Source organism: Colletotrichum destructivum, chromosome 6, assembly GCF_034447905.1.
Source record: "Colletotrichum destructivum chromosome 6, complete sequence".
Taxonomy (NCBI): Eukaryota; Fungi; Ascomycota; class Sordariomycetes; order Glomerellales; family Glomerellaceae; genus Colletotrichum; species Colletotrichum destructivum.
In genome coordinates this window covers 4,251,091-4,274,833 of record NC_085901.1, presented here as the reverse complement: position 1 = coordinate 4,274,833, position 23,743 = coordinate 4,251,091, and the positions used below count along the sequence as shown (strand labels likewise).

Genomic DNA, 23,743 nt, shown 5'->3' with positions numbered 1-23,743 from the left:
TTTGGTATGATAGATCGGTTTTGGGGTGCCCCCGCGGCCCCAGCCCTGATACATGCAGTACTTCCACGGATTGCGGAGCTCCAGTTTTCCATCGAGTGCGACGGGACCTCGTTTTTGTCAAGGGAAGGGTTTTCCAACCAAAAGCATTACCAAGGAATCCTAGTCTAACCAGAGTCATGGATCAGCGATTATGGTGTAAAGCTAGAATGTTTTGAACCTGAGGGAAGTGAGGTCCATTCGCTCCCGATGGGACATGTGCTACCCATGCTGGCAGGTTGTTTGCTCATCTGGAACCATGCCCAGTTACATTGTACCACCCGTTTTGGTTTTTGTTAAGAGCGGTTGCAACTTGCTTAACCGTTCGAACTTGTGTTTGTGGGACAGAGCCCTAAATCAGTAGAAGCTAAATGGAATGAAAAGCAGCGTCGGCGTGGTAGTATTCCCAAGACTTTCCCATATCACCAAGGCTGGTGTATTGACCAATCGCCGCGCTTTTCTATGGTGACGAAGCAGGGGGGGAGGGGGGTGTAACTGCTCTAACTTTCAGATATTAAGGACATGTCTCCGCTAGGTACATGATCCAAAAGGAGCGAAACCGCTCCCAAAGCCTAAATGAAAGATTAAAAACAGAACAGCCATCACGAAGCCAGTTGAAGCTCTCACATTCGCCAACATTATTTGCAACTACCGTGTTCTCATCGACAGTTGTATCTTTCATGAATCATGAGGAACTTTGTAGGTGGTGATGATGGGGGTGATGATAGGGTGTGTATATATTTGAATTGATTCAAGGACAAGGGTGGCACAAATGTGTGCAGTTTGCGGGGAATTCTATTCGAACGCCGGTGGTTCATTTGTGTGTTGTTCTCATTCAGGGTCTCAAAACTCAGTATCGTCCGGATGGGACAACTAGGCCGCGCCCTACCTCGTTCACCCTTCTAGAAAACCAAACAACAATTTCAGACTCTGATCGACTCTGAAATTATCCCTGCTATCAGGAATAAACTCTCTGGTCGTTCAGCCGTTCTGGTCGAAGCCTAGTGGGAATGGTTGCACTTGAGCCCCGGTAAATCTAATCACAAGCCATCATCAGACCATAGAGATGATTGACTCATGTATATAAGAGGCAACTGTCAAAATGCTCACCACGGACCTAACAAGCTTAGTTCAAGCGCTTTCCAAGTCAAATTTGTTGCCAAGGAGACAGCCCACGTCATATCACCATGCATCAAACCTATCCTCACTCGGTCCGAAACCAATGCGAATGGACCCCCGCGTCACCCCGTTACTACACTAGAGAACAAGACACTAGAGAAAAGCTTGTACTGCGACAAGTTCGTGGAATTCCGGGCCACATCAACTACTGCCTAACTTTTTGCGTCAAACTCCGATATACCATGTCGGATGCCGAAGCGGAGTTGAGAGCTCGCGGAGCCTGGATCTCGCTTCGATGCATGCAGCCGTCTATTGGAACCTTCTCGGAAGGCGCTCATATGAAGGTGTCGGTTCTTGAACCCGGCAGTGTGGATGCGTGGACCTCCGATACCTTTTTCGTCCATGCATCCGCTGAATCGGCGCTTGCCCTGTCCTCGACATTACAACCAACCACTGGGATGGCGTTGCATTTCCTTCCTCGGGCCAAGGAGGTGATCATGTGTGCCTCTCATGAAAAGATCGACGGTCATGGCATGGTCATGCTGCTTGACCAACTTTGCAACTTGATGGCGTTTCCATCCCCACCAATGTTCGAAGACCAAGCTGGACGACTTTCTCCTCCATTGGATATAGCTGCGGAGATAGGAAGCGCCTCCTTGGAAATGTGGGATTGGACTGCGGATGTGTTGAAAGAGTGGAAAGCTCGAGCAGCTCATCCCTTGTTCATGACCACAGATCGGCCAGGTCCTGCTGTCAAAGAAGTCAACACCGCCTTTTTGACCCTCTCAGAAAATGATTCGGCGGCAATTTCCAGATCAGCAGCCTTAGACGGCGTATCTGTAAACGATCTGATGAATGGTGCATTGATAATGGCAGTAAAGCAACATGGCAGGTTCGAGACGGGCAACTGGTTGGGCGGGGTGGTCAAAGACGCCAGACCATTGTGCAAGCATCCCTTCAACACCAGGGAGCATGCAGCAACGGTATACTTTGTTACGTGTCCAGCATATGTCGAAAACCCAAAATCCATACTGGATGCTGCCAGGCAAATCCGGGACCAGCGACTTGCGTTCAAGCGGAACCCAGAAGCGCTCCAAATCGTGCAGCCTATCCTCGGCATCACGAGTGCAGGGGGCAACCAGAGCCAAAACCAGCGCCCGCAGAAAACGCCTCAAGCACAAGTGGAGTATAGTGGGCTGGGAAGGTTAGATGGGTTTTTGGGGCAAGCCCACGGCGACATAGAGATCGTTGACTTTTGGATGACTGTTGGCCATTGCACAGAAGCCATCGGTGTGTACTGCTATGCGATCCGTGGACAAGTCAGATTTACGCTGAGCTATAATCCCGGATTCCACAGTCAGGAAAGCATAAACTCATTCATTCGCGTCTTGGAAACCTTGATCAAGGGCGTCATTGCTGCAAGAGGGCAAACACATCAGCTGTAGACACAACATTTGAATTCAAAAACATTCGCTTAGTAACATTGAGTTCGGTCAGCTTTACGTTTCATAGTAACTCTACTCAGGAGATGACACCCTCTCTGATTCAGTCGGAAGTTCAGCGAGCCATTTTGAGTACTTCTTGTTCTGGAACACGTGCAAGGCCGAATGATCCGTCAAGGTCCGGCTATAAGCTGCTCATGGGCTGTTACAAAAGGTAATCCAGCATGACTAAAACCTAATGCTTTAGCGCTATTGTAATGACTAAGGTCGATAGATGGAGGCAATGGAAATTAGCTTGGACTGTTTTGTATTGTCTGTCTATTGCTGACAAGGAGCAATGTCACACATCCAAACACCCGCTCTCGGTTTTTAGGCCACTGACAATTATTGAACCCACGGCAGTGCCTTGAGTCCCTTCAAATAATGTACGGGAGAGCCCAGCATCTAAAAAACTGATGTTTTGAACTAGGCAGCATCACTTGCACACCTAAAAACGATGGGGCTATCATTCAATACCAGCCCTACTGTCATCGAGGGAGTGGCGATCGCCCACCTCCCTCAGAGGATTAATCTATCATCAGCTTTACCTTCATACAATGGCCTTACCTATTCTAGTATCGTTGTGTTCATTATAGGAGCTGTGAGTTAGAATTATTGCTCCCGTCATTTCACTTTCTTACTCGATACGACAGCTTCTGTCCGGATTAACCTATTCAGTCATATACAACTTATGTCTTAGTCCAATTGCTACTGTCCCTGGCCCATTGACAGCAAAATTATCGCCAGTAAGTAAACTAATATGCAAATTTCGCAAGGGCATGTTTTTAGACGATGCTGACACTTGTTGCCACTATGTAGCTATGGTTGATGCGCGCTGTGCGTTCTCAGCGCCTCAATCATGCAATTCAAAGGCTTCACCAGAAATATGGTAAATTATCAGTATCCAGGTCTAACAGAACAAAAGCTAATCTAGGTAGGCCCTGTTGTCAGACTGTCGCCGAATGAGGTCTCCTTTGCTACGATTGAAGCCCAAAACGCCATTCATAGACCCGGAGCTTCGGCCAAGCAAAACGTGTTCTTCACTAAAGACGGAACTCTGGAGGCGATGATGGGCAAGATCATCTGGCCTGCGACAAACCTACTCACAGCTACTGTGCCCGAGGAGCATTCACGGTTGAAAAGAGCCTTGCAATCAGCGTTTACTGATCGTGCGTTACATTGCCAGGAGCCGATTCAACAACGTCATACGGATCATTTGGTGAACCAAATTGCACAAGCATCCCACAGGGATTGTGTCATAAACTTGACACCTCATTTATCTCAGACGATATGGAACATCATCAGTGATTTATCCTTCGGAGAGCCTTTACTGAAAGATCAACTTGGTATGACCATTACCTTTTGCTAGAAGCTTTGGGGCTCATTGAGGACATGGCTCACATAGTCCACAGGAAAGTTCGAGCGACTCAAAACGGCCTTTTGTATGGCTAGCCCACTTCTCGAAGCTCTCCAAGTCCTACTAGCTGTACCGGGGGCTCAGACTCTAGTCCAAGCCTGGGTTGGCATAGTGCCACTCCTCTTCTGGCTCCCGACCAACATTCTGCCATCTTCCACACTGCGAAAGTGAGTCAACCATTTTTCCATCTAGTTGGCTCTTCTAATAAGTTTCCATTCACAATAGAAGACATGAACGCCAAGACAAAAATGAGGACTTTCTAACCGCAATCATGAGATGTAGGGAGCTGGGCATCCGACTAACAGACAAGGAGCTTCAGAGCAATGCATCTCTCCTCGTGTTAGTAGCGCTTCGTCCGAGAGACCTCGCTTATTTGCTAATCAGCCTGCAGCATGGTTGGCTACGACACTACTGCCACTTCACTGTCCGCTACTATGAACTTGTTATTGCGCCACCCGAAGCGTTTAGCAGAACTTAAAGAAGAGCTTCAGCAGCATTACCCTTCGGCTGCCGACATGGATGCAACATCCTTGGGCCAGCTCCCAATGCTAAATGGTTGTATACAAGAGGCACTTCGCCTATTTCCTCCTGCAAACGGCAAAGGCACCAATCGGACGTCACCGGGTGTCAGCATCGATGGCGTTTATATTCCTCAAGGCATAAATGTCTCTGCGGATATGTATACCATTCAGAGATCTTCATTGTACTGGACTCGACCAGATGACTTTTGTCCAGAGCGTTGGTTCAACAATGGCCCCGGCACAGAGTTTGCCAACGACATCCGCTCTTCACATTGCCCATTTCTCCTCGGTCCGCGAATGTGCATTGGGCGAGCTGTTGCACTACAGTCTATGAGGATGGTACTTGCAAAAATTGTGCACTCGTTCGAACTGCAAGCTGCCGAGACGTATAATTGGGAAACTGATGTTTCCAGCTCATATCTTTGGACAGGATACAGGTGCATGGCTCGAGTTGCACATGGCCAAACCATGCATTAAAGGAGAGAAAAGGAGACAGTCAGCATACCAGAGACTTACTCGGGGGTATGGGGTTCATTGGTTCTGGTGTTCCGTTCAAGTCTTCAAATGGAAAAGATATGAATTAGCCAGTTATCCTTAAAAACTGACGAGTTTTTGGCTTTCGTGCGCATCATGTTTCAAGGGCAATTTTCAATCAATAGGTTTCCCATGTTGTCTTTGAGAGAAACTGCCATGATGATCTTAGCAGGGATCTTGAGCAAGTTTCGCAACTTGGTAGAGACCAGAAAGAGTATGATCGTCAGTTGGCTTGCTACGGAATGGCCGTCTGGATTTTGTAGAATGATTATGTTGTTTCTTGCTGTGAGATATGTGTCGAAATATCTTTTGCAGAAGGAGGTAGAGTTACAGAAGAAAAGAAGAAGATTACGAGCCATTTAAGACCATGTTGTCTAACAGTCTTCCAGATGGCATCAGAAACAGAACTTCCGGTCGAACAATCTGTATATTTCTAGTCTCCCAACAAGTTTGAGGAACAGCTTCTACTTGTCACACATTTTAACAGTCCGTGCCTCCTATTTGTCCCGTTTGGTCGGTACAGAATTTACTGTCCAGGATTGTAGTCAGGGTGTGTTTTCTGGTAGTTCCTAATGATGTTCATAACGCCATCAGGAGCTGGCACAGACTTCACGCCTTGAGGTTTTCGAACATCCGTTTCAGTCATGTCCTTAACTGCCCTTTCATTATGCTCTTCCATCACGGTCTCGAAATCCCAGCATTGACGCCAGATGTTTGTGTCGGCGATGGGTCGATTGAATTCTTCCATCCAGCGATAGAGATATACGCCAGGATCCCCCGAGCACGTCAAGTGCTCAAAAAGAATCATGATACAATGCGCTGTATGATAGGCATGGAATGGATTGTCATCAGTACCGTTTGGGTAGTAATGGTCGCGGTAAACTGCCTTCCGAATGTAGTCCAAACAGTGAATGTTGTGGTAGACTGCGGACTTCGCCATGTACGTGGTCTCCCCATCGATCTTGTAACTGTCAGGCATCGGAACAACTACAGAGGGGTCTTTTCTCATGGCTCTGATGTCCGACTCTTTGACGGGGAAGAGATATTCAGCTGTAACGCGCTCCCATGCTTTGTCGACTTCCTCGCTAGGCTCAGCGCGCCAAATCTCGGGCCCTCCCATGCCATACTGAGCATAACTTTTACGAGGGACCAATGGGATTTGAATTTGATCCAACAAAGGTGCTTGCTTTCTTAGTTTATGCTCGAAAATAATATGGTGACCACTTACAGTGCATTGAAATATCCTTTAAGCGGGCGTTGAAGCGATGAGAATGACGCCAAGCAAGAAAAAGGCTTCCGACTCCAATTTGGAAGAACAAAAAGCTCACAATAAACACAGGATTTTTCATTGCTATCTTCATGTTGCAAAGAAAACCTCGAGTTCGGGCTTCATTTTTGTGACAAGAAAGTTCCTTATCCATCAAGGGGAGGTCGGAGTCATTGCTGGACCGATCGCCATGGTCATTTCTGTCTGATTCAGCCATTGGTAGCGAGTGGTAATTCTGGCTCGAGGTTTTGAATTTGATAAACTTGAACATCATAGGAAGTAATCTCACACAGTAAGGGAGAGATAAAAGTATGCGTGTAAAGTGATGTTTTGATGAGTAGCGCTGGTATCAGAGGTAGTTGTAGAGGACAGATGAGCAAATGTGATGAAATGAAGATCTCAAAAGTTTCAAATTCTATAGTCTTCGTCTCGGATTTGGCTAAAGACCGAGTCCGAGCATGCATACAATCTTGTGATGTTAGCTTTTCGTTCGACATTTTGACTTCAAGTCTATTGGTTTCAACATGCAGCTGTCTGCGGCTTCCACTCTCTGCTGATGCAAGCTCTAATCGGCCAACAAAACAAACGAGTACTCATCAGGGGCTATCAGCACGAGTCAGATCAGTCACCGAAGAAAGAAGTCTGTCTCCTTCGGCGACAGGTAGGCGTCGTGATTTTAACTTCAGGAAGCTGTAGCCTTTCCAGGGGATGGGGCTGGTCTTTTATTTGAGCTTTCCAACTTCCAAGGGCCAGGGACTGACAATTGACTTTTGAGCACGCTACACTAGATAGTTGAATTTCATCTGATACTCTCACTCGAGCATGACAAGCAACATCACAGGCCTTGATGTTCCTCGCAAGAGACAGACCGGGCATGTAGAGGTACTCACTGTGTTTGCATGACACGGAGGTCTCTGTCTTAAGGTTGGAACCGCGTGAGTTTAATGATGTTTGTCATACAACTCAGAACCGCAACAATGCCAGTTCTCTTCATAAGGTTTATTTGGACACTCTAAAATTGCCTTTCTTCTGCTCGTGTGGGATCACGACCATTGTAGCATCTGCAAGGAATAGCAATTGTGAACTCTGATACCGATTCTGTCTGTTGAATGATCTGGATAAACATTTGGAAGGTGCTTAGAATGTGCCCTGGCATTTTGGCGTTCTCGCCCTGGCTGATAGTCGACAGAGTATCTGTGGTATCAATCTTTAGATCACATTACATTGGTGTGTCATTCAACATCTTGTGGTCTGCGTAGAATTTGTGCACCCCTCAGTATTGCATCGACATCACAAATCATCAGTCCTCAACAAGCGTTTGACAATATGATGTCTTGGATTGTCACCCTCAGTGTTCGTGCCGCTATCTACCTATTGGGACTAGTAAGTAGCTGAGTCCTGAATCTCCTCACACTGTTCTAGTGAGAAATCAGACCTGACTTCAGCAGGGTCTTGCGTACCTCGTTGGATCATCCATTTACAATCTTTACTTTCACCCGCTCGCTAGATTTCCAGGTGAGGTTGTCTGTCAGTGCCGTTAGGATGCTTTAAGAACTAATCAATGGCAGGCCCAATATCTGGCCGTGCCCAAGATCTTTGGGTTTCCCGTCAATGGTAGGTTCTGTCAAACTGAAGAAAACTTCCGTATTCTCACCAGTATCAGGATCTCGGGTAACTGGCCTTGGGAAGTGGAGGCCCTACATGCCAAATATGGTGACATCGTGCGGATTGGTCCAAACGAGTTATCCTGCGTCCATCCTCAATCAATCAAGGACATTTATGGACAGCCAAACATCAACCATCCCCAATTCTTCCGCAAATTTACCACTTTCTATAAACAATCGGATGTTGGTGGGTCAATAGGTACAGAGGTTGACCCTCATGTCCATCAAGGCATTAGAAAGCGACTAGCTCCCGGGTTCAGCGCCTCTGCCCTTCGCAAACAAGGAGACATCATTGTCCGTCATATCGATTCCCTCCTGTACCAGATCTCGAAACAAGGGAATACCCAGCAGGGAATGAACATGAGTCAATGGTTCATGTGGCTTGCTTTTGATGTGATTGCCGATCTCTCCTTTGGCGAGGAGCTTGGCACAATCGAGATAGGCAAGACACTGCTAGACTGAAGCGCTTTGCATGATCTCGAAGCTAACCGTCACGACTAGGCAAAGGAAACTACTGGATGCACATGTTGGCTAACAGTGGGTTCCAGATTGCCCTAGGGTACGTGGTCCGTCGACGATGGAAGGCTTTCCAAGACCTCGTGAGGTATTGCCTCGTTAATGAGAAAAGCAAGAGGATGCGTAACAAGTACCTCGCCAACGCCCGCCAGGCTGCTTCTCAGCGACTTCAGAGGGGTGCCGACGTCAATCGTTTCGATTTCTTCAGTCATCTACTGCATGAAAAGGCCCCAGAAGCCAACATTGAATTCTTCGCCTCGCAGGGTAGCACATTGGTTGCTGCTGGAACTGAAACGACATCCACCTTCATGTCCGCGCTCACGTACCATCTCTTGCAGCAGCCTGACTGCCTGAAGCGCCTTCAAGATGAGTTACGCTGCACGTTCCGACAGCACAGTGAGATCGACGGTGAATCTACAAAGCCACTGAAGTATCTTAATGCGGTGATAGAAGAGGGGATGCGCATTTTCAACCCTGCAGCCTTCGGGTTGCCTAGGGTTAGTCCAGGAGCCAATGTTACTGGAGAATGGATTCCGAAAGGGGTAAGTCTATTGCTGTCTTGACCTTTTTCTCCTATGTCTCTAGATTAATAGAAAACAGACGGTTATAGCCACAGCAACTCATGTAACTTCTCGCGACGAGAGATGGTTCTGTAAAGCGAAAGAGTTTCATCCGGAAAGATGGCTTCCCGCGGATCACCCATGCTACGATGCCACATTCGATAATGACCAAAAAGAGGCTTCAAAGCCGTTCTCCATCGGCCCAAGGTCTTGCATTGGTATCCACTTGTCTTACATGGAGGTTCGAATATGTATTGCAAAGTTGGCCTGGAGCTTTGACTGGGAACAGGTCAACGAAGGCGAAGATTTCGTCAGAGATGCGCGCTTGTTAGGGCTTTGGAAGGCTTCTCCGTTCCACGTGCGTTATCGCCCGTTCCATGGGTTCCAAGTCTGAAGCCACCGAAAAAGTGCAGAGAGTCATTGGATGGTTTCTGCTTGCGCTGCTTGCTTTCGAAGTCGGGTTACAGGGCAGTGGCAGTGGCTTTTGTACAATTTACTTCGTGGAAGCTGAGTCGTATTTTTTGTTGATTATCAAGGAGAAGGTGAAGTGGGAATCAGTACAATTCAGAAAGATTAAAACTTGAGAGGCTTCTCTTAATGTAAAGCACTCGTTCCACTGACTGTTTGGTGCTCTCGTCTGTTGTAAACCGACACACAGTCCTTCGGCTTCTTTTCCTCTTTCTTCCTCCCGAAGAGTGCAGCTGGTATGTGCGCTCGACCAGCTATCGCTGACCGCAAAGACCGAGTGTAAAGCTGTATTGATGCAGTTAGGGAACTTCGAAAAACCAAGTATCTTTGTGTCCATTCTGTTCCTCTAGAGCGACTTTTCGAAATCTTAACTACAAAGTTATATCACAAAGTTACATCCCTAACACTAAGTCTACTGAGGAGAATTCGCATGACCGGATTCGTCTCTCCAAACCGTTCCTCCAGGTCACTGATCTTCTCCTCCATCGCAGCCTCGAGCTCTTGCAATTTCTTCAACGTCAAGGCCATGGCGTCCGAACTCTTAAGGATTCCCAACATGTAACGCTTCGTCTCATGTGGGAGACGTGCAGGCTCGGCCGAGCCGCCTTTAGCAGCATTCGCGGTCTGTTGTCTAAAGATACCCATGATCAGGTCCTGATACTCCGGATTCTGCCGCAGAACTAGAATCATGGGGTAAGACATCTTTCCCTCATCCAGGTCCTCACAAAACCCCTTTAGGTCGGAGTACTCGCTTGAGTCGAGATTCATGAAGTCATCTCTGATCTGGAAGAACCTGCCGAGCAGGCGGCACATTTCATCCAAGAGCTGCGCAACTTTGTCATTGGCAACAACGGATCTCGCGTGGAACATTAATCTTGTAAGCAGTCGAAACATGGCGCCGGTCTTGCTGTCCACCATCGCGAAGTACTCCTTCTCCGTAGGGATTTGCAGGTGGAACTTCCAGTAGAGGTCCCAGCTTTGTCCGATGAACAAGCATTCAAGCTCGCCGAGAAGAGTTCCAAGACAAGCGGGGTTTGATAGTGTTTGGGCCTGCTGAACTGCTTGCACAAACATGTAGTTTGCGGTATTGATAGACTGAGCCCGTCCAAAGACCATGTGAGTTGCTGGCAAACCTCTCCGAAGTGGCGAATCGTCTTCAATATCGTCCAGAATAAGCGATGAGTTGTGGAGCAGGTCGATGATGTTTTTGATTCTATCGAGTGAAGCGTCGTCGACGAGAAGCCACTGGTCAAGTGCTTCAGCCATCAAATGCCTCAGTCCTTTAGATGGCATTGAGCGTATATACTGGCAGGGCGCCCGCAGAGGACTGTCGCTAAGCCTTTGTGGCTGTTCATCACAACCACTGATGGTGGTGAAGCTGAGAACTTCGGAGAGTGTCATTTCCGTTGTAGGAGAGGATTTCTGCGACATGGAGCTTGAAGTAGTTGCCCCTGGCGACGTGGCGCAATCGTCTTCAACCGTGTCCTCGGATGAGACGGAAAGCCTCCGCCCGATAGGATCAAGCGGAGCATCTTGATCGCGCCAAGAATGGTGTCGAGGGCAATTCGCACACCAGTAGTGATTACCAGCAGTGATGACGCCGCATACTTCAATGTATTTCTTGAGATCCGCGCCAACGTTGGGGTTCTTGCTGTAGAACTCGGTCTTGAGCCGTAGATATTCGGCCTCGTAAGCCAGAATCCGGTCGCGCACCGCTTCTCTGGCTTCATGCATTGCTAGCCCTTGTGTTCTCATAAAGAGATGCACGGCATTGACAATTCTAGATTCTTCAGTCTGTTGAGCCTGCCGCCACTCTCTGTCCCAACTCCAGTAGTCGTTTGTCAGGACGAGAGCTGACTCTGCAGCCGCAAAAAGGGGTCGGACCCTTGTCTTGTCAGAGTCAGACACGTCCATCGCCATGCCAAACTCCACCATGCTCCAAAAAGCCCTACCGCCATTTCAGTTAATGCTTGACGATCTGACTACATCGAAGTCTTGACTTACTCCATCCCGCCGTTTAGATTTCTGAAAACGAGGTATTCATCAAGAGATTCAATCTCGTTGACGTCACGGCGTTCCATGACATCAAGCCACTTGGACCGATAGGTGTTGATCATACGCAAAGCGCGTGAACGATCAATATTCATTGCTTCAAGAAGACATTTGGAAATGTACTTCTTCATCTTCATGGATCGATCAAGTGCCTTAGGTCCCTGGTGGGGAGCTATGGCACTGATCTCCATAGCTTGGCTGAGGTTGTTGTGCTCCTTGAGAGCCTCCTCATACGTGAGGTCATCACAAAGGTCTGCGTCACCTCATTAGTTTTAAGGCATGAATATAGTAAGGACACTTACCATCATGGATGTTTCCCATGTTGGCGAGATAGGTGATGACACCCAAGCGCTCAGGGAGCGATTCAGGGAAAATGAAGGCACCCCAATTGCCAACCGGACTCCACGAAGAGCCCGACTTCCGCTCCCATCCATCACCGACATGTGAGCCCCAGTCCTGAATCGAAAGTTTTGTTGCTTCGTCAGCCAGGTCGTTCCGCTGGTGAATGCGAATGGCAAGACTAGTAAAGCAACCTGTAGACAAAGCCACTTCACGGTCAATCTCAACCGAATATTTCCAGATGTCGTCCATGGTAATTTGAGATATCGTGCAATTGGATAGGAAGAAATCTGAAAGCCTAGTAAGGATATTCAAGTACTTTCTCAAGCATTTGGTACATGGGGTAATGGTTACTACGAGCTTCCAATCTGCCCTCGCCCACCCAAGAGCCATTCACCGCCTAATCTGAGCATGCATTAAGTAGCAACCACCCTAAAACTCAACTCTATAGAAGTTTTGGCTCGAGATTCGCATTCCTTGCAACATTTACAGCGGCTAGGTCTCTGATCTACGATGCTTTCCACGGGCATCTAAACGCAACAGCCGCTTCGTTTCAATGCACTGTGACTATCGGTTCTCGAATCGAAAATGGTCGATGTTTCGGGAGTTTCGTGCGAGTCAAAAGCAACCTTAAACATGAAGGACCTTGCTTGTTATCACTTTTGGTTACAGCTCAACCTGCTTGTCGAATTTTGCCGACATATCCTTGAGTTCATGGGGAGGTAGACCAGGATCAAGTTGTAGGCCAGCCCCATTGGGGCTTACATCTTCATACCAGGCTGTCGAATCTTCTTAGACCAGCCGTGACCTCAGGGTGCGTATGCATGGGGTTGTTCTTTCGTAGTAAAGGTTGTCGAAGAACATGCATAGTGTGTATGCAGGTAAATAGCGTTGCCAGGCAATGTCGTCGGTGGTTCGGTCGGATGGCATCCTAGCGGGCAACAATTTAAGTTATGGGCTGGTTTATGCAATAAACCCCTTCAGAACACAGTGTTTTCTGAAGTGCTCCTAAAACATACCGGTTTTCCGGGAACCAAAACTCTATGTCAAGCTTTACATCGTTCTTGAAGCTTTGTCCGACCTTTGACAACCTTGACTCATGAGTTCCACGCGTCTTGTGTTGTCCCGCGTCTTCAAGGTTACCGCCTACAGGATCCACGTGCTCTTACCTTGTCCAAGGCTTCTTATTTCGCACCAAAGACTGTGAAGCCAAGCGAGTATGTGAAAGTTAAAGTTACCTCAGCGGAACGAGAGCCGAAACCCCCACAAGATCACGCGGAAAAGAGTGCATGGGGGTTAATGTACCAGGAGGCCGAGCAAACGCTGGATCTCTTACGCAGACTCTTTACACCACAGCCATATCTAGGGCAACCCGGTGTCGGCAATGATGCAACGATAAACTCAGAGACTGTTTTTGCTTTCTTCGGGTTAGTCTATATTTGAGCCTTCATCTTGCATAGGCTTTCGGACTAACGCTTTGCGTCGAATTATTTACTCTGAGAACCTTCTCGTGTGAATGAGGGATTTGTGACCACACCTACTTCGGCGGGAGGCTGAACGCAATCACCATGTGAAATTAGCAGTTGCCAGGACTCCTCACTTGCCCAAGAAAGAAAGGTGCAGAGTACAGTCCTCTCGCTTCCCCCACGACGGCTTTCTCCACTCACCTTTTGGACCACGCCTTCAGTCAGGAAACCACATCTCACTACGATCATGACCTACTCTGCTGTTACTATTGCCCCAAGCTTGGCAGAGTCGTTGAGATCCACGAAATGCGAATATCGTCAAGTAGGCAACTCAGGTCTCCGCATTTCAGTCCCCATCTTCGGGTGCGCGGGCTTCGGAGACCCTTCCGGCATCCGACCTTGGGTACTCGACGAAGAGGAGGCTGTCTGCCTCCTCAAAGCCGCGTACGACAGGGGCATCAACACATGGGACACGGCCAATGTTTACTCCAACGGCGTGTCGGAAGCTATCGTTGGCAAGACGCTGAAGAGGTATGGCATACCTCGAGAGAAAGTCATCCTGATGACCAAATGTTTCTACGCCGTGGGCGAGGACCAGGACGTTCAGCATGCTTTGATGCCCGTAGAAAACTCCAAGGACTATCAAAACATGTTTGGACTCTCGAGGGCGGCAATATTCAACGCTGTTGAAGCATCGCTTCGTAGGCTCGACACGCCTTATATCGACGTCTTGCAAATCCATCGTTTTGACCCTCTTGTGCCCGTTGAAGAGACCTTGCAAGCTCTGAATGACCTTGTCCGATCAGGTAAAGTGCGATATATTGGAGCAAGCAGTATGTGGGCATGCCAGTTTGCCCGCATGCAAGTAAGTCAACTTAGACGATCGACGCCATGCACACAGAATCGCTGATATGTGATGAGTAAAGCACACGGCCGAGTCACGTGGATGGACCATGTTTATCAGTATGCAGAACTGCTATAATCTTCTCTACAGGGAAGAAGAAAGGGAGATGATCCGTTACTGCAACGATACGGGAGTTGGCCTGATCCCTTGGTCTCCACTTTGCAACGGCTGCCTTACGCGTCTGCCCTCTTCAGCAGGGCGTGCTTTGAGTAAGAGAGAGGAGTTTGAAAGCAAATTTGGCGGTTCACTTGGGCATTTAGAGCCCGACTTAGCCATCAGAGCCAGGGTCGCCGAGGTCGCCGAAAAGAGAGGCTGGCCCATGAGCCATGTTGCGCTGGCTTGGATCAGCAAGAGAGTCACCAGCCCTATCGTGGGATTTACGAAGATGGAACAGGTTGAAGATACTCTTGAAGCAAAGGGGAAGACTCTCACAAAAGAAGAAGAAGATTACTTAGAGGAGCTATATAGGCCAAAAGCAGTATACGGTCACCAATAAAGATAGCATTGAACGCAACAAAACTTTGTCAGGAGTTTAGCAAATCTGCTCCTTTTTGCTACTCTTGGAAACAGCCTGAAATCTTCTTGTTCCAGGTACAAGCCACAAGGTCTCAACTGGAGTTTTAGTGCTTACATTCGTGCTCTGTGTGGGTCTGTTTCCCAAAGGCGATGCGATGAATGAGGCTATGTTGATTCACACCAGCATGACGCCTATCTAGTCGAATCACCTACAACCCCCCCTCCCACGGCTTCAATTAATTCTATCACATTTATGCAAGATAGATCCCGAAATTACTGTTTCAGTCATCTCATCCCACCAATAACCCACAATGGTCTTTCTCATGTGCGGATACAGGAAAGGAATCCTGCTTCCTGTCACATCGTACAGTCACTATTCTAGGTGCTCTATGAGACTACACTTTGAGGTATGCCAGACTCAGGGCGCAAGGTGAAGCGTAACCTTCATAGGTTCTTGATTACATTGTCTCCTGGCTCAACGCGCGTCTGGTCTGGACGGGGACGGCACGAGGATATCTCCCGGCCAAGGTGGAAACGCCGTCACCTCAGAGCTGCCACTAGACACCTTGGCCAGACCTTGCTGTACTACAAACGATCCTGTATCCCGTCGGTCGAGATGGGATAGAAACCCTGGCTACAACAGCTGCAGACGACAGTGGCGTCACTGTTTCTCATTGCTCTCCGGGCGGACACTTCAGCCAGTCGTTCGATGTTATGATTCCACAAACAATATATGTCGGCCAAGAAGCCTTCTCGAGGCAGGTCAGGCCATGCTGAAATCGTATTTATCATTCACGTAATCTACCTAGCCAACGCCATGCATCCAAACCGATGGCGCCTACCCAAGACATCGCTCGCGGAAAAATGCGCCTTATCCAATCCATCACTCTTCTCCATGCCACATCTCACATGATTGAACCAACTCTGCTTCTCAAGCCACGCGCTTCTCGGTAATAGCCTCGCCAAGCGGACCCTCGCAGACAAAGCCCCCGTTCGCTCCGCCGTACTCAAAGACCTTCCGGCCGCGGACCCACGTCTCCCGAACGCGGCCGGCGAACTCGTGGCCCTCCCACGGCGAGCAGCGGTTCTTCCACCGCATGTCGCCGGACCGCAGCGTCCATGCGTCGACGTCGTCAAATACGCAGATGTCGGCGTCCATGCCCACCCGCAACGCGCCCTTGCGGTGCGCCAGGCCGACCTGCTTCGCCGTCGCCTGACTGCACAAGCGCACGATGTCGACGATGGACGGCGCCGTGGCGTGTGGGTTCTCGGCGGCGCGCGCCTTCGCGGCAGTGTAGACGATCGGCAGGCCGAGGCCAACGGAGGAGATGCCGCCCCAGGCGGCGAAGAAGTCTCCCCGCGAGCTGGCGTCGGCGACGGCCAGGGCAGCGTCCTCGAGCGTCTTCTCGGCGAGGATCTTGCCGACGGTCTCGCCAGGGATCGTCATGTCGACGCCCGAGTCCGAGTGGTGCATGTTGGTGGCGTGGGCGTCTTCGGCTGGGGGGGATGGCGGCAAGGAAGGCGGCAGTGGCGTGGCCTCGAGGTGGCTAGGGAGGAGCTTCAGCTGGGGCGTGCAAGGGGAATGATCCGAGACGATGGTCTTGATGCACGAGTCCTCGGCGACGAGCTCTTCCCACAGGCCGTCGCGGTTAGAGCGCTCGCGGATGGGCGGGCAGCACTTGTGGCGGGTGTCGCCGTCGGCGATGTCCTCGGACGCGAAGCCAAGGTAGTGGAAGCACGTCTCGGCGGTAATGTTGATGCCCCTCTGGCGGGCCTCCTTGAGAAGGGGGATGGCCTGGGTAGCAGAGAGGTGGACGATATGCAGGTGAAGATCCGGCGCGAGGTGGGCGAGCGACAGGATCTCCTCGACGGCATATGTCTCGAAGGAGGGCGGGCGGGACTCGAGGAAGGTCTGGTAAGAGTGCAGCTCGCCGGTGGGAGCCAGGGGCGGCTCGGACTGCTGGACGGCATCGCCCACCGAGTCGGCGATGGGGGGGATCATCTCGGCGTGGAACATGAGCGTGGTAGGCGTGCCGTTGAGCTTCTCCATGGCGAGTGCCACGTCTTTCGCTGAGACGGCGGGGAATTCGTCAACCTGGGAGGAGGATGGGGGTTAGCAAAGAGTTGGATATTCTGGGAGAGCATGCTCGGTGAGGTTGTGGTTGGGTGTGTATATGCATGTGCGTGTTTGTGAGTGTGTGACTTACACCCGACTCGATGAGGAAGCCCTTGAAGCCTCTCACGCCGGCCTCGACTAGAGGCAACAGGTCATCTGTGTTCCCGGGGATGACGCCGCCGTAGAAGCCGACATCCACCCAGCACTGGCCTCGACTCGCGGCGAGCTTCTCCTTGAAGCCGGCCACCGTCGTGGTGGGCGGGATGGCGTTGAGGGGCATGTCGACGACGGTGGTCACGCCACCAGAGGCAGCGGCTCGCGTGCCGGTCCAGAAGCCCTCCCATTCGGTGCGGCCGGGCTCATTGAGGTGGACGTGAGCGTCGACGAGGCCGGGCAGCAGGAGCTTGGAGCCGTAGTTGACGTAGAGCGCCGAGGCCGGGAAGGAGGTCTTGGGGAGGACGGCGGGGACGATGTCGACGATCTTGCCGGTGGTTGGGGAGACCGTTATCGTTGCGGGAGTGAGGACAAGGTTATCTTCGGCAAAGGTAAGGACAGCGCGTGTTGAGACGAGAACCACGAGGGGCGCCGGCGCAGTGTCTTGGGGGACGGTCATGGTGACGAGGGTCGGGAGGGTTCGCGATAAGCTCGTCCTGGAGCTTGGGGAGGTCCTGGCCCGATAAGGCAAAGGTGGTTGAGTCTCGGAGAGCTTTCCCCACGAAAAGACGTTCTCAGACAGCTTGTTGCTGCTTCTTCTGGGCCAGGGTATCGGGGGGGTGGAAGCTTATCTTGATCGCGGGGTGGCGGGGGAAATGGTGTGGTAGATAAGAGACGAACGATGTGGCTTGAGATATTGAGGTTAGTGAGATAGATATGAGTCGTGCAAGTGAAGGTGAGTTTATTCGGGTATCCGAACACTGATGCTATACTCTCATGAGTTGCCCACGAAGAGACAGTCTGGCTAAGGAAGAGAGAGAGAGGGAACGAAAAGGGAATCAGGGGGGAAAAGAAGGAGGAAAAGAAGGACCGCCGTCTCGAATCTTACTCAGAATACAGTCGTCCGTTGTTCGATCCACAGCCCACCACACACCGAGCCCAAACAGAGGTGGACGGCGGGACGGGCCCCCCATACCAGACCAGGCATTCCCTTCCATCCATTCTTCTGGGCTTCCATCTTCAGATCCCGATAAGATAAACAACGCCTTCTGACAGGACAAAGGACAAAGGAGCGTATCAAGGATCGGCCACACAAGGCGAAGAAGGGGGGATCAGCAAGCCGAGGCCGTCCCAGGACGCCTCCACGCCGCCAAGTCTGCTGTCGTGTTGTTGACCACTATTCATCGCCCGTTGCCTATCCCAACAAGTCTGGCTGCACCGCGCCGTCGGCCTCTGTGTCCTAGCCGAAGTGTAGTTGTGTGGGGTGCGTTATCGAACCCTTCTCTCACTTTCCTATGAGGGAGACGAAGGTCGGGGGAGAGACGGGGACCCTGAATCTTTTCTTCGAATGTTGTTATCAGAAGAACCTGATTGGCCGCCCCGTCATCGGACGCAGCCGTTCCCCGATCTAGGCGCCTGGAGGGAGAGCTTAGTCACCCACAGCTAGCGAATTAAGAGGCACGTGTCAGTGGTTACAGCGATAAATACGTACCACCTGCCTCGTGGGAGCCCGCTGCAGTGGTGTCGGCCGTTCTCGGAATGTTAGTCGGTAGCCCCGATGCGCTTGCTCCTGCTCCTGCTCCTCCTTCGTCTCCTTTAGCTTCGAGGCCTTGTCCCGGATTTGTGTGCCTATCGGCTCTTGTTCTTCGCAGGCTCTGCCGCCGCCGGTGCATTTGAGGGGATCCAAGGGGTTCTAAGGCGTCGTCCAAGCTTCAGTTGGGAGTTTTGATCGAGTAATGATCGAGTAAAACACCGCTACTTTGGGGAATCTGACCCGCCATTTTATGCGCCTCCCGGTCCCGAGGGCGAGATTTTAGCCTTCCTTTCTTCCTTCTCATCTTTTCCTTTTCCTTGTGCAGACTCTTCAGCCGGTGAAGCCTCGCATTGGTTCTAGCCTGGGCCTCGGCCTCAATGACGGCTTGAACCTAAACTTCCCTTGACCGACAAGTTGCTATTACTCGATCGTTTCTGCCACTTGATAGCGTCATGTGTCATGCGACGGTCCAGCCCAGTTGTCCCAAAGGTGGTCGTCTGGCTCGGCCATAGCCCACCCGCTGTCCCCGTGCACCGAGTCATCTCCAGCCGAGCATACCTCGACACTTGTCCAGACGCGAACCCGGCCCCGGTAATCGGTGATCAATCTCGGCGTTCATTGCGGCTTGTTTCGGGCCCTGGCCATAATGGCATCGTGTGACCCGTGCGTGCTTCGTGATCCCGTTGTCTTCTCCATCTGCATCGGATAAACATCGCTGAAGAATGATAATAATGGACACCTCGGCGCCGGGTTTCGATCAAGCTTCGCTGGCCCCTGGCCAAACCCCTGTCTCTCATCATGCCGTTTCCTGCGCAGTGCTGCTCATCCGCTGCACATCCAACGTAGCAACCGAGCGACGTAATGGAAACCGCATCTCCACGGAGTTCGCCGCCGCCGCCGCCGCTCACAGGAAAGAAACTAAACTAAAACAAAACCACGACGTGATGTTGCGGATCGGATTTTAGAGTTCCTTCTTGCCCTTGTTTCGATCGAGTAAAAGATTCCCATGCCACCAATCGCCTGTGCAGCTTGCTTCTGCCGATGGCTTGGATGACAGATGGGATTGCACCCGACGCCTGCACGTCGACAGAACCCAAGCACGAATCTTGCTTGCTCTTTGCTCCTCCGTCTTCAACACTCACCCCCCCGTGCCAGTTCCTGTATCAAGAAAAGCAAGTTATGTATGCTATTGAGCTGAAGGTTTGTGGCCAATTCTACCTCATTGGTTCCCGTTCCTCTTCCCCCCACGCCGCCGTCTAGATGTGTAATATCGTTACATGTACTCTGTAAAGAGCCCAATGGTCTGTTATACAGGGTGTGTCGAATGCACATACCATAATGCGTGCATCCCTCGTTTAGTTTCTCCTTCGTTTTGTACAGGTATGGATGGCATGGTGGTGGTCGGCCATTGCCGCCCAGTTTGATTACTTTGTCCTCTTCAACGCTTTGACGGCCATTTCAACAAGCCCGTCCTTGGCCTCGCTGTCGGGGAACTCGCTGATGGCTGCGATGGCCCGCTCCGAGTAATCCTGGGCCAGTGCCCTTGTCTGCTCGATACCGTCGCTCTGGAGGACCAGCTCGCGTGCCTGAAACGGTGTTAGTCATAACCTTCTTTTCTCCAACCAAGCCCAAACAAATAGCTGTCCATTGGTATCGCATCGCACGGGCTTGTTGCTTACCCTTGCCACGTCGCCCTCCTGCTCAAACTTCCGGCCAACGAGCGCACCCAACTCCGGCATTGTCTTCCACGCAAACAGTAGCGGGGCCGTCGCGAGACCCAGCTCTAGGTCGGCTCCGGCTGGCTTGCCCAGCTCCTTCTCGCTCCTTGTGTAGTCGAGCATGTCGTCGACCAGCTGGAATGCGAGACCCAGGTTCTTACCGTAGGCGTACGCCGCCTCGACCGAAGCGGCATCGGACCCACCGAGGATTGCCGAGGCCCGGCACGATTTGGAAATCAAGCTGGCCGTCTTCAGGTACGTCTTTTGGAGATAGTAGGTCAGCGTCTCCTCCGACCACACGGGCCTTCGCTCATCCTGCTCGGTGTTCTTGAGCTGCATAAACTCGCCCTCGACAAGGTTGGCGATGACCGTGGCGAGTAGCTCAATGACCTCGGAGTTGCGCAAACGAGCCAGGGCAACGGATGCGCGGCCCAAGAGGAAGTCGCCAGCCAGGACGGCCATCTTGTTGCCGAACTCGAGGTTCGCCGATGGAGATCCGCGGCGCGATACGGAGTGGTCGATGACATCGTCGTGAAGAAGCGATGCCGTGTGGATCAGCTCGGTGATCTCGGCGAGGCGTCGTTGGGAAGGGAGGATGTCAGAGTCGACCTCGGCTGGCTCGGGCGCAGCACTCGTGAGGGGCGAGCTCGGGTTGACGTCGACGAGGATATTGGGAGGGGATATCGCCGTGTCAACGCCGCCAATGGCCTGGCCCGAGTGCAGTCGAGGACCCTTGGGGCACAGCGCGGTGGCTCTCGACATGAGCAGGACGATAAGGGGCCGCATGTGCTTGCCCTCGGCCTGTGTGTAGTACTTGGCAACCCGGTCCAGCGAAGGATGGCCGGAACCCAGAAGCTTTCGAATGTTGCCCGTCAAAAACTTCATCTCCTTAGCCACCGTCCGCAGCGGATCGATGTGCATGTCACCCTTGGGGATAACGCGGTTGACTGCGTTAGCGGCCATGTTGGATGCGACGGACACGGCAGCACCCCAAGCAGAGGATCGTCTTGATGAGGAATGGTACAGCGCGCTGGTCAGAGGTAACCGGAGGTCGAGAGGGGCGATTCGCCGACATTGCGCGCATCGTGAGGCAGGCGAAGAGAGGAGGGATCGTGACGTTATCGACGAGGTGCTGCGCAGCACTGCCGCTGCTCCCGAACGGAGCTGCATGGCTCCGGTAATGCTCCAAAGGGGTGTCAATGGAGGAGAAAAAGAATCTTCAAGGAGACTGACAGCATCAGTTTCGTTTAGACCTGGTCAAAACCCGGAGATTGCGGCAATTGGAAGCTGTGAACGGTGGAAGGGTGATGATGATGATGATACGAGTCGACGACTTTTTTCCCTCCTAATTTTCGTCCTCCCGCGCCGAGAATTCAACTCGCAAAGAATGTCGGGTCCGATTCTTTCCCACAGCGTACCTTAGGTAAGGTACGTACCGGTCTTCACAGGTACTTGGTTGGTGCAGCCCCCCAGAAACAGCTTGGCCGGGGGAACGTACCGATCTTTTGGGGGAGCAGTGGTGGGGGGCTTGATGCTTGTTGATTGGCTGTAAGTCGTTGAATCCCCCAATTGTGATGCGAACTTTGGGGATTCCGCTGGGCATTGGATCTTTCATACTGAGCGTCACATTGACATTGCGACTTGCGGATGCGGGACGAACGCACTTCCATTACCCCGAGCTTACATCGATGCTTTCTCTTTTGTCTCCGCCCAGTCTTTTATCAACCCGACGTTCGACGTGAGACAGGCAGGAAGAAGAGGCGACACGAGGGACGAAGACCACGTCAGTCATGGTACGCCTTACAATAACTCCTTGCATCACAGAGGGCCTGCAGAAGTTGGCTGAGGTCAGATCGAACCGGGACAAGTCGGAAGGCTTGGACACGAAGACGAACACAGCAATCCAGACGACGACGTCGGATGCACCTTCGCCCTCTGCAGCGACGCCCGAAGCCGAGGAGCCCAGTCTTGAGAAGCCGATTGTCGGTAACCCAATTACGCACCGCCAGATACTCGACCTATTCAAGGAGTTGAGGAGTGAGGGTGTCGATGGCTTCAGCCTGGAAGGACTGCTCCGAGGGGCCACGATATACATCCCTCCGCCACCCCCAAAGCCAGAGCCTGTATGTCATGGCAACCATTCGTCCGCGTTTAGACACAATCTGTTGATACTTTGCATGCAGTCCGCCGAGTACAAGGCCCTTATGGCTCGCCTGCGACGCGAAGAAGAGGAACGAACATACCAACGCATGATGAAGCAGCCATCTCGGATGGAAAAGTTCTCTCAGCAATTCCCCAGCGCCACCACGAGAGCCCATGCGTTTGCTGAAGTAAATCGCCCCATGCGCGAGTCGGACAATGGCGACGACGAGGCCACGCTCGGCGATGTGCAGAAGCAGGTGATGGTCATTCTCAACTTTCTCATCAGCATTATCGGCGTTGCCGCGACGATATGGATCGCAGCCCGCTGGTGGAACATTACCGCGCGCATATTCCTGACACTCGCCGGGTCCATCCTCGTTCTCGTCGCAGAGGTCGCCGTCTACTCGGGCTACGTGTGGAGGCTGACGGAGGCCAAAACAAATCGAAAGGAACCAGAAGAGATCAAAGAGGTGATGCAGACGTGGGTGTTGGGCAAAGACGAAGACGGCGGCGGCAAGCCGGGAGAAGAGCCGACAATGCTCCTCAATACCAAGACGCAGGACACAGAAGAGGGAATACGGCGGCGATTGAAGGGACTATCATAGTTGTTGACTCCACGAAATGCGACAAGTATTACGAGGTCCCCATGCCAAGTCGACTTTTTGAGACTGAGCGCTTTTTTTGTTGCTCGAGTTGTCGAGCCTGTTCCAAACGGTGCGGCGGTGGCGTCGGGGACGGATCTCATTTGACCCACAACGAACGGCACCGGATCCCCCGGCCCCAGAAGGGATGCATTCAAAAGGGACCCCGCCTGCCAGTGCTTGGAAGAGGAGGAGCAGAAACCACTGTGTCGAAGAAGACGACGGACATGATGACACGTGATGACGCGGGTGAATCTGTGCGACGCGCCTCGGACGCGTCTGGTTCCACGTCATGATTCGCGTGGCGCGCTTTTATGGTGGGGCCTCCCATCTCAGCGCAATGGGCCGCTCATCTTCCGCTCAACCAAGGCGACAAGATACCACAATTACAGCCGCGGCCAGCGTACGCCCTTCGGTTTTTGCCTACTTGTTTCTGTTGGTGACTGCGTGGTTTTCTTTTCTAGTCTCTCCAAGTGTTTCTCGCATGCCAGACCAACACTGTTATCCTCCATTCCTTTGATATCTCGAGCGCCCTCCAACAATACTATCACGCGTGTCGCGTCACATCCGCATCGCAGG

The 23,743-nt window shown here is 51.6% G+C and overlaps 10 protein-coding genes across 10 annotated transcripts; 6 read left to right on the top strand and 4 right to left on the bottom strand.

Moving 5' to 3' along the window:
• Positions 1 to 1,223: 1,223 nt before the first annotated feature.
• Positions 1,224 to 2,815, top strand: CDEST_10512 (Putative chloramphenicol acetyltransferase-like domain superfamily; the record flags this gene model as incomplete). The annotated part of the gene is made up of 2 exons (XM_062926670.1): positions 1,224 to 2,445; positions 2,517 to 2,815. 2 exons carry the CDS (start codon positions 1,224 to 1,226, stop codon positions 2,813 to 2,815), a joined length of 1,521 nt encoding a protein of 506 aa, XP_062782721.1.
• Positions 2,816 to 3,075: 260 nt separating this feature from the next.
• On the top strand, positions 3,076 to 5,153 carry CDEST_10511 (Putative cytochrome P450). Its single transcript, XM_062926669.1, has 7 exons — positions 3,076 to 3,237; positions 3,290 to 3,382; positions 3,456 to 3,525; positions 3,575 to 3,982; positions 4,049 to 4,220; positions 4,279 to 4,392; positions 4,445 to 5,153. The coding sequence occupies exons 1-7, from the start codon at positions 3,094 to 3,096 to the stop codon at positions 5,049 to 5,051; spliced, it is 1,608 nt and encodes a 535-aa protein (XP_062782720.1). The 5' UTR covers positions 3,076 to 3,093; the 3' UTR covers positions 5,052 to 5,153.
• Positions 5,154 to 5,517: 364 nt separating this feature from the next.
• CDEST_10510 (Putative mycotoxin biosynthesis protein UstYa) lies at positions 5,518 to 6,732 on the bottom strand. Its single transcript, XM_062926668.1, has 2 exons — positions 6,337 to 6,732; positions 5,518 to 6,290 (listed from the first exon to the last, which is right to left on the bottom strand). The coding sequence occupies exons 1-2, from the start codon at positions 6,647 to 6,649 to the stop codon at positions 5,635 to 5,637; spliced, it is 969 nt and encodes a 322-aa protein (XP_062782719.1). The 5' UTR covers positions 6,650 to 6,732; the 3' UTR covers positions 5,518 to 5,634.
• Positions 6,733 to 7,701: 969 nt separating this feature from the next.
• On the top strand, positions 7,702 to 8,501 carry CDEST_10509 (Putative cytochrome P450; the record flags this gene model as incomplete). The annotated part of the gene is made up of 3 exons (XM_062926667.1): positions 7,702 to 7,758; positions 7,824 to 7,895; positions 7,944 to 8,501. 3 exons carry the CDS (start codon positions 7,702 to 7,704, stop codon positions 8,499 to 8,501), a joined length of 687 nt encoding a protein of 228 aa, XP_062782718.1.
• A 56-nt stretch (positions 8,502 to 8,557) lies between these two features.
• On the top strand, positions 8,558 to 9,509 carry CDEST_10508 (Putative cytochrome P450; the record flags this gene model as incomplete). The annotated part of the gene is made up of 2 exons (XM_062926666.1): positions 8,558 to 9,097; positions 9,156 to 9,509. The coding sequence occupies 2 exons, from the start codon at positions 8,558 to 8,560 to the stop codon at positions 9,507 to 9,509; spliced, it is 894 nt and encodes a 297-aa protein (XP_062782717.1).
• Positions 9,510 to 9,967: 458 nt separating this feature from the next.
• On the bottom strand, positions 9,968 to 12,367 carry CDEST_10507 (Putative polyprenyl synthetase, isoprenoid synthase domain superfamily; the record flags this gene model as incomplete). The annotated part of the gene is made up of 3 exons (XM_062926665.1): positions 9,968 to 11,531; positions 11,588 to 11,888; positions 11,938 to 12,367. The coding sequence occupies 3 exons, from the start codon at positions 12,365 to 12,367 to the stop codon at positions 9,968 to 9,970; spliced, it is 2,295 nt and encodes a 764-aa protein (XP_062782716.1).
• Positions 12,368 to 13,551: 1,184 nt separating this feature from the next.
• Positions 13,552 to 14,840, top strand: CDEST_10506 (Putative NADP-dependent oxidoreductase domain-containing protein; the record flags this gene model as incomplete). The annotated part of the gene is made up of 2 exons (XM_062926664.1): positions 13,552 to 14,305; positions 14,367 to 14,840. The coding sequence occupies exons 1-2, from the start codon at positions 13,688 to 13,690 to the stop codon at positions 14,838 to 14,840; spliced, it is 1,092 nt and encodes a 363-aa protein (XP_062782715.1). The 5' UTR covers positions 13,552 to 13,687.
• An 823-nt stretch (positions 14,841 to 15,663) lies between these two features.
• Positions 15,664 to 18,893, bottom strand: CDEST_10505 (Putative dihydroorotase, metal-dependent hydrolase, composite domain superfamily). The gene is made up of 3 exons (XM_062926663.1): positions 18,622 to 18,893; positions 17,068 to 18,545; positions 15,664 to 16,955 (listed from the first exon to the last, which is right to left on the bottom strand). The coding sequence occupies exons 2-3, from the start codon at positions 17,587 to 17,589 to the stop codon at positions 15,792 to 15,794; spliced, it is 1,686 nt and encodes a 561-aa protein (XP_062782714.1). The 5' UTR covers positions 17,590 to 18,545; positions 18,622 to 18,893; the 3' UTR covers positions 15,664 to 15,791.
• A 708-nt stretch (positions 18,894 to 19,601) lies between these two features.
• CDEST_10504 (Putative polyprenyl synthetase, isoprenoid synthase domain superfamily) lies at positions 19,602 to 21,736 on the bottom strand. Its single transcript, XM_062926662.1, has 2 exons — positions 20,343 to 21,736; positions 19,602 to 20,249 (listed from the first exon to the last, which is right to left on the bottom strand). The coding sequence occupies exons 1-2, from the start codon at positions 21,549 to 21,551 to the stop codon at positions 20,088 to 20,090; spliced, it is 1,371 nt and encodes a 456-aa protein (XP_062782713.1). The 5' UTR covers positions 21,552 to 21,736; the 3' UTR covers positions 19,602 to 20,087.
• Positions 21,737 to 21,936: 200 nt separating this feature from the next.
• On the top strand, positions 21,937 to 23,485 carry CDEST_10503 (Putative ATPase, vacuolar ER assembly factor, Vma12). The gene is made up of 2 exons (XM_062926661.1): positions 21,937 to 22,504; positions 22,565 to 23,485. The coding sequence occupies exons 1-2, from the start codon at positions 22,172 to 22,174 to the stop codon at positions 23,126 to 23,128; spliced, it is 897 nt and encodes a 298-aa protein (XP_062782712.1). The 5' UTR covers positions 21,937 to 22,171; the 3' UTR covers positions 23,129 to 23,485.
• The last annotated feature ends 258 nt before the right edge of the window (positions 23,486 to 23,743 follow it).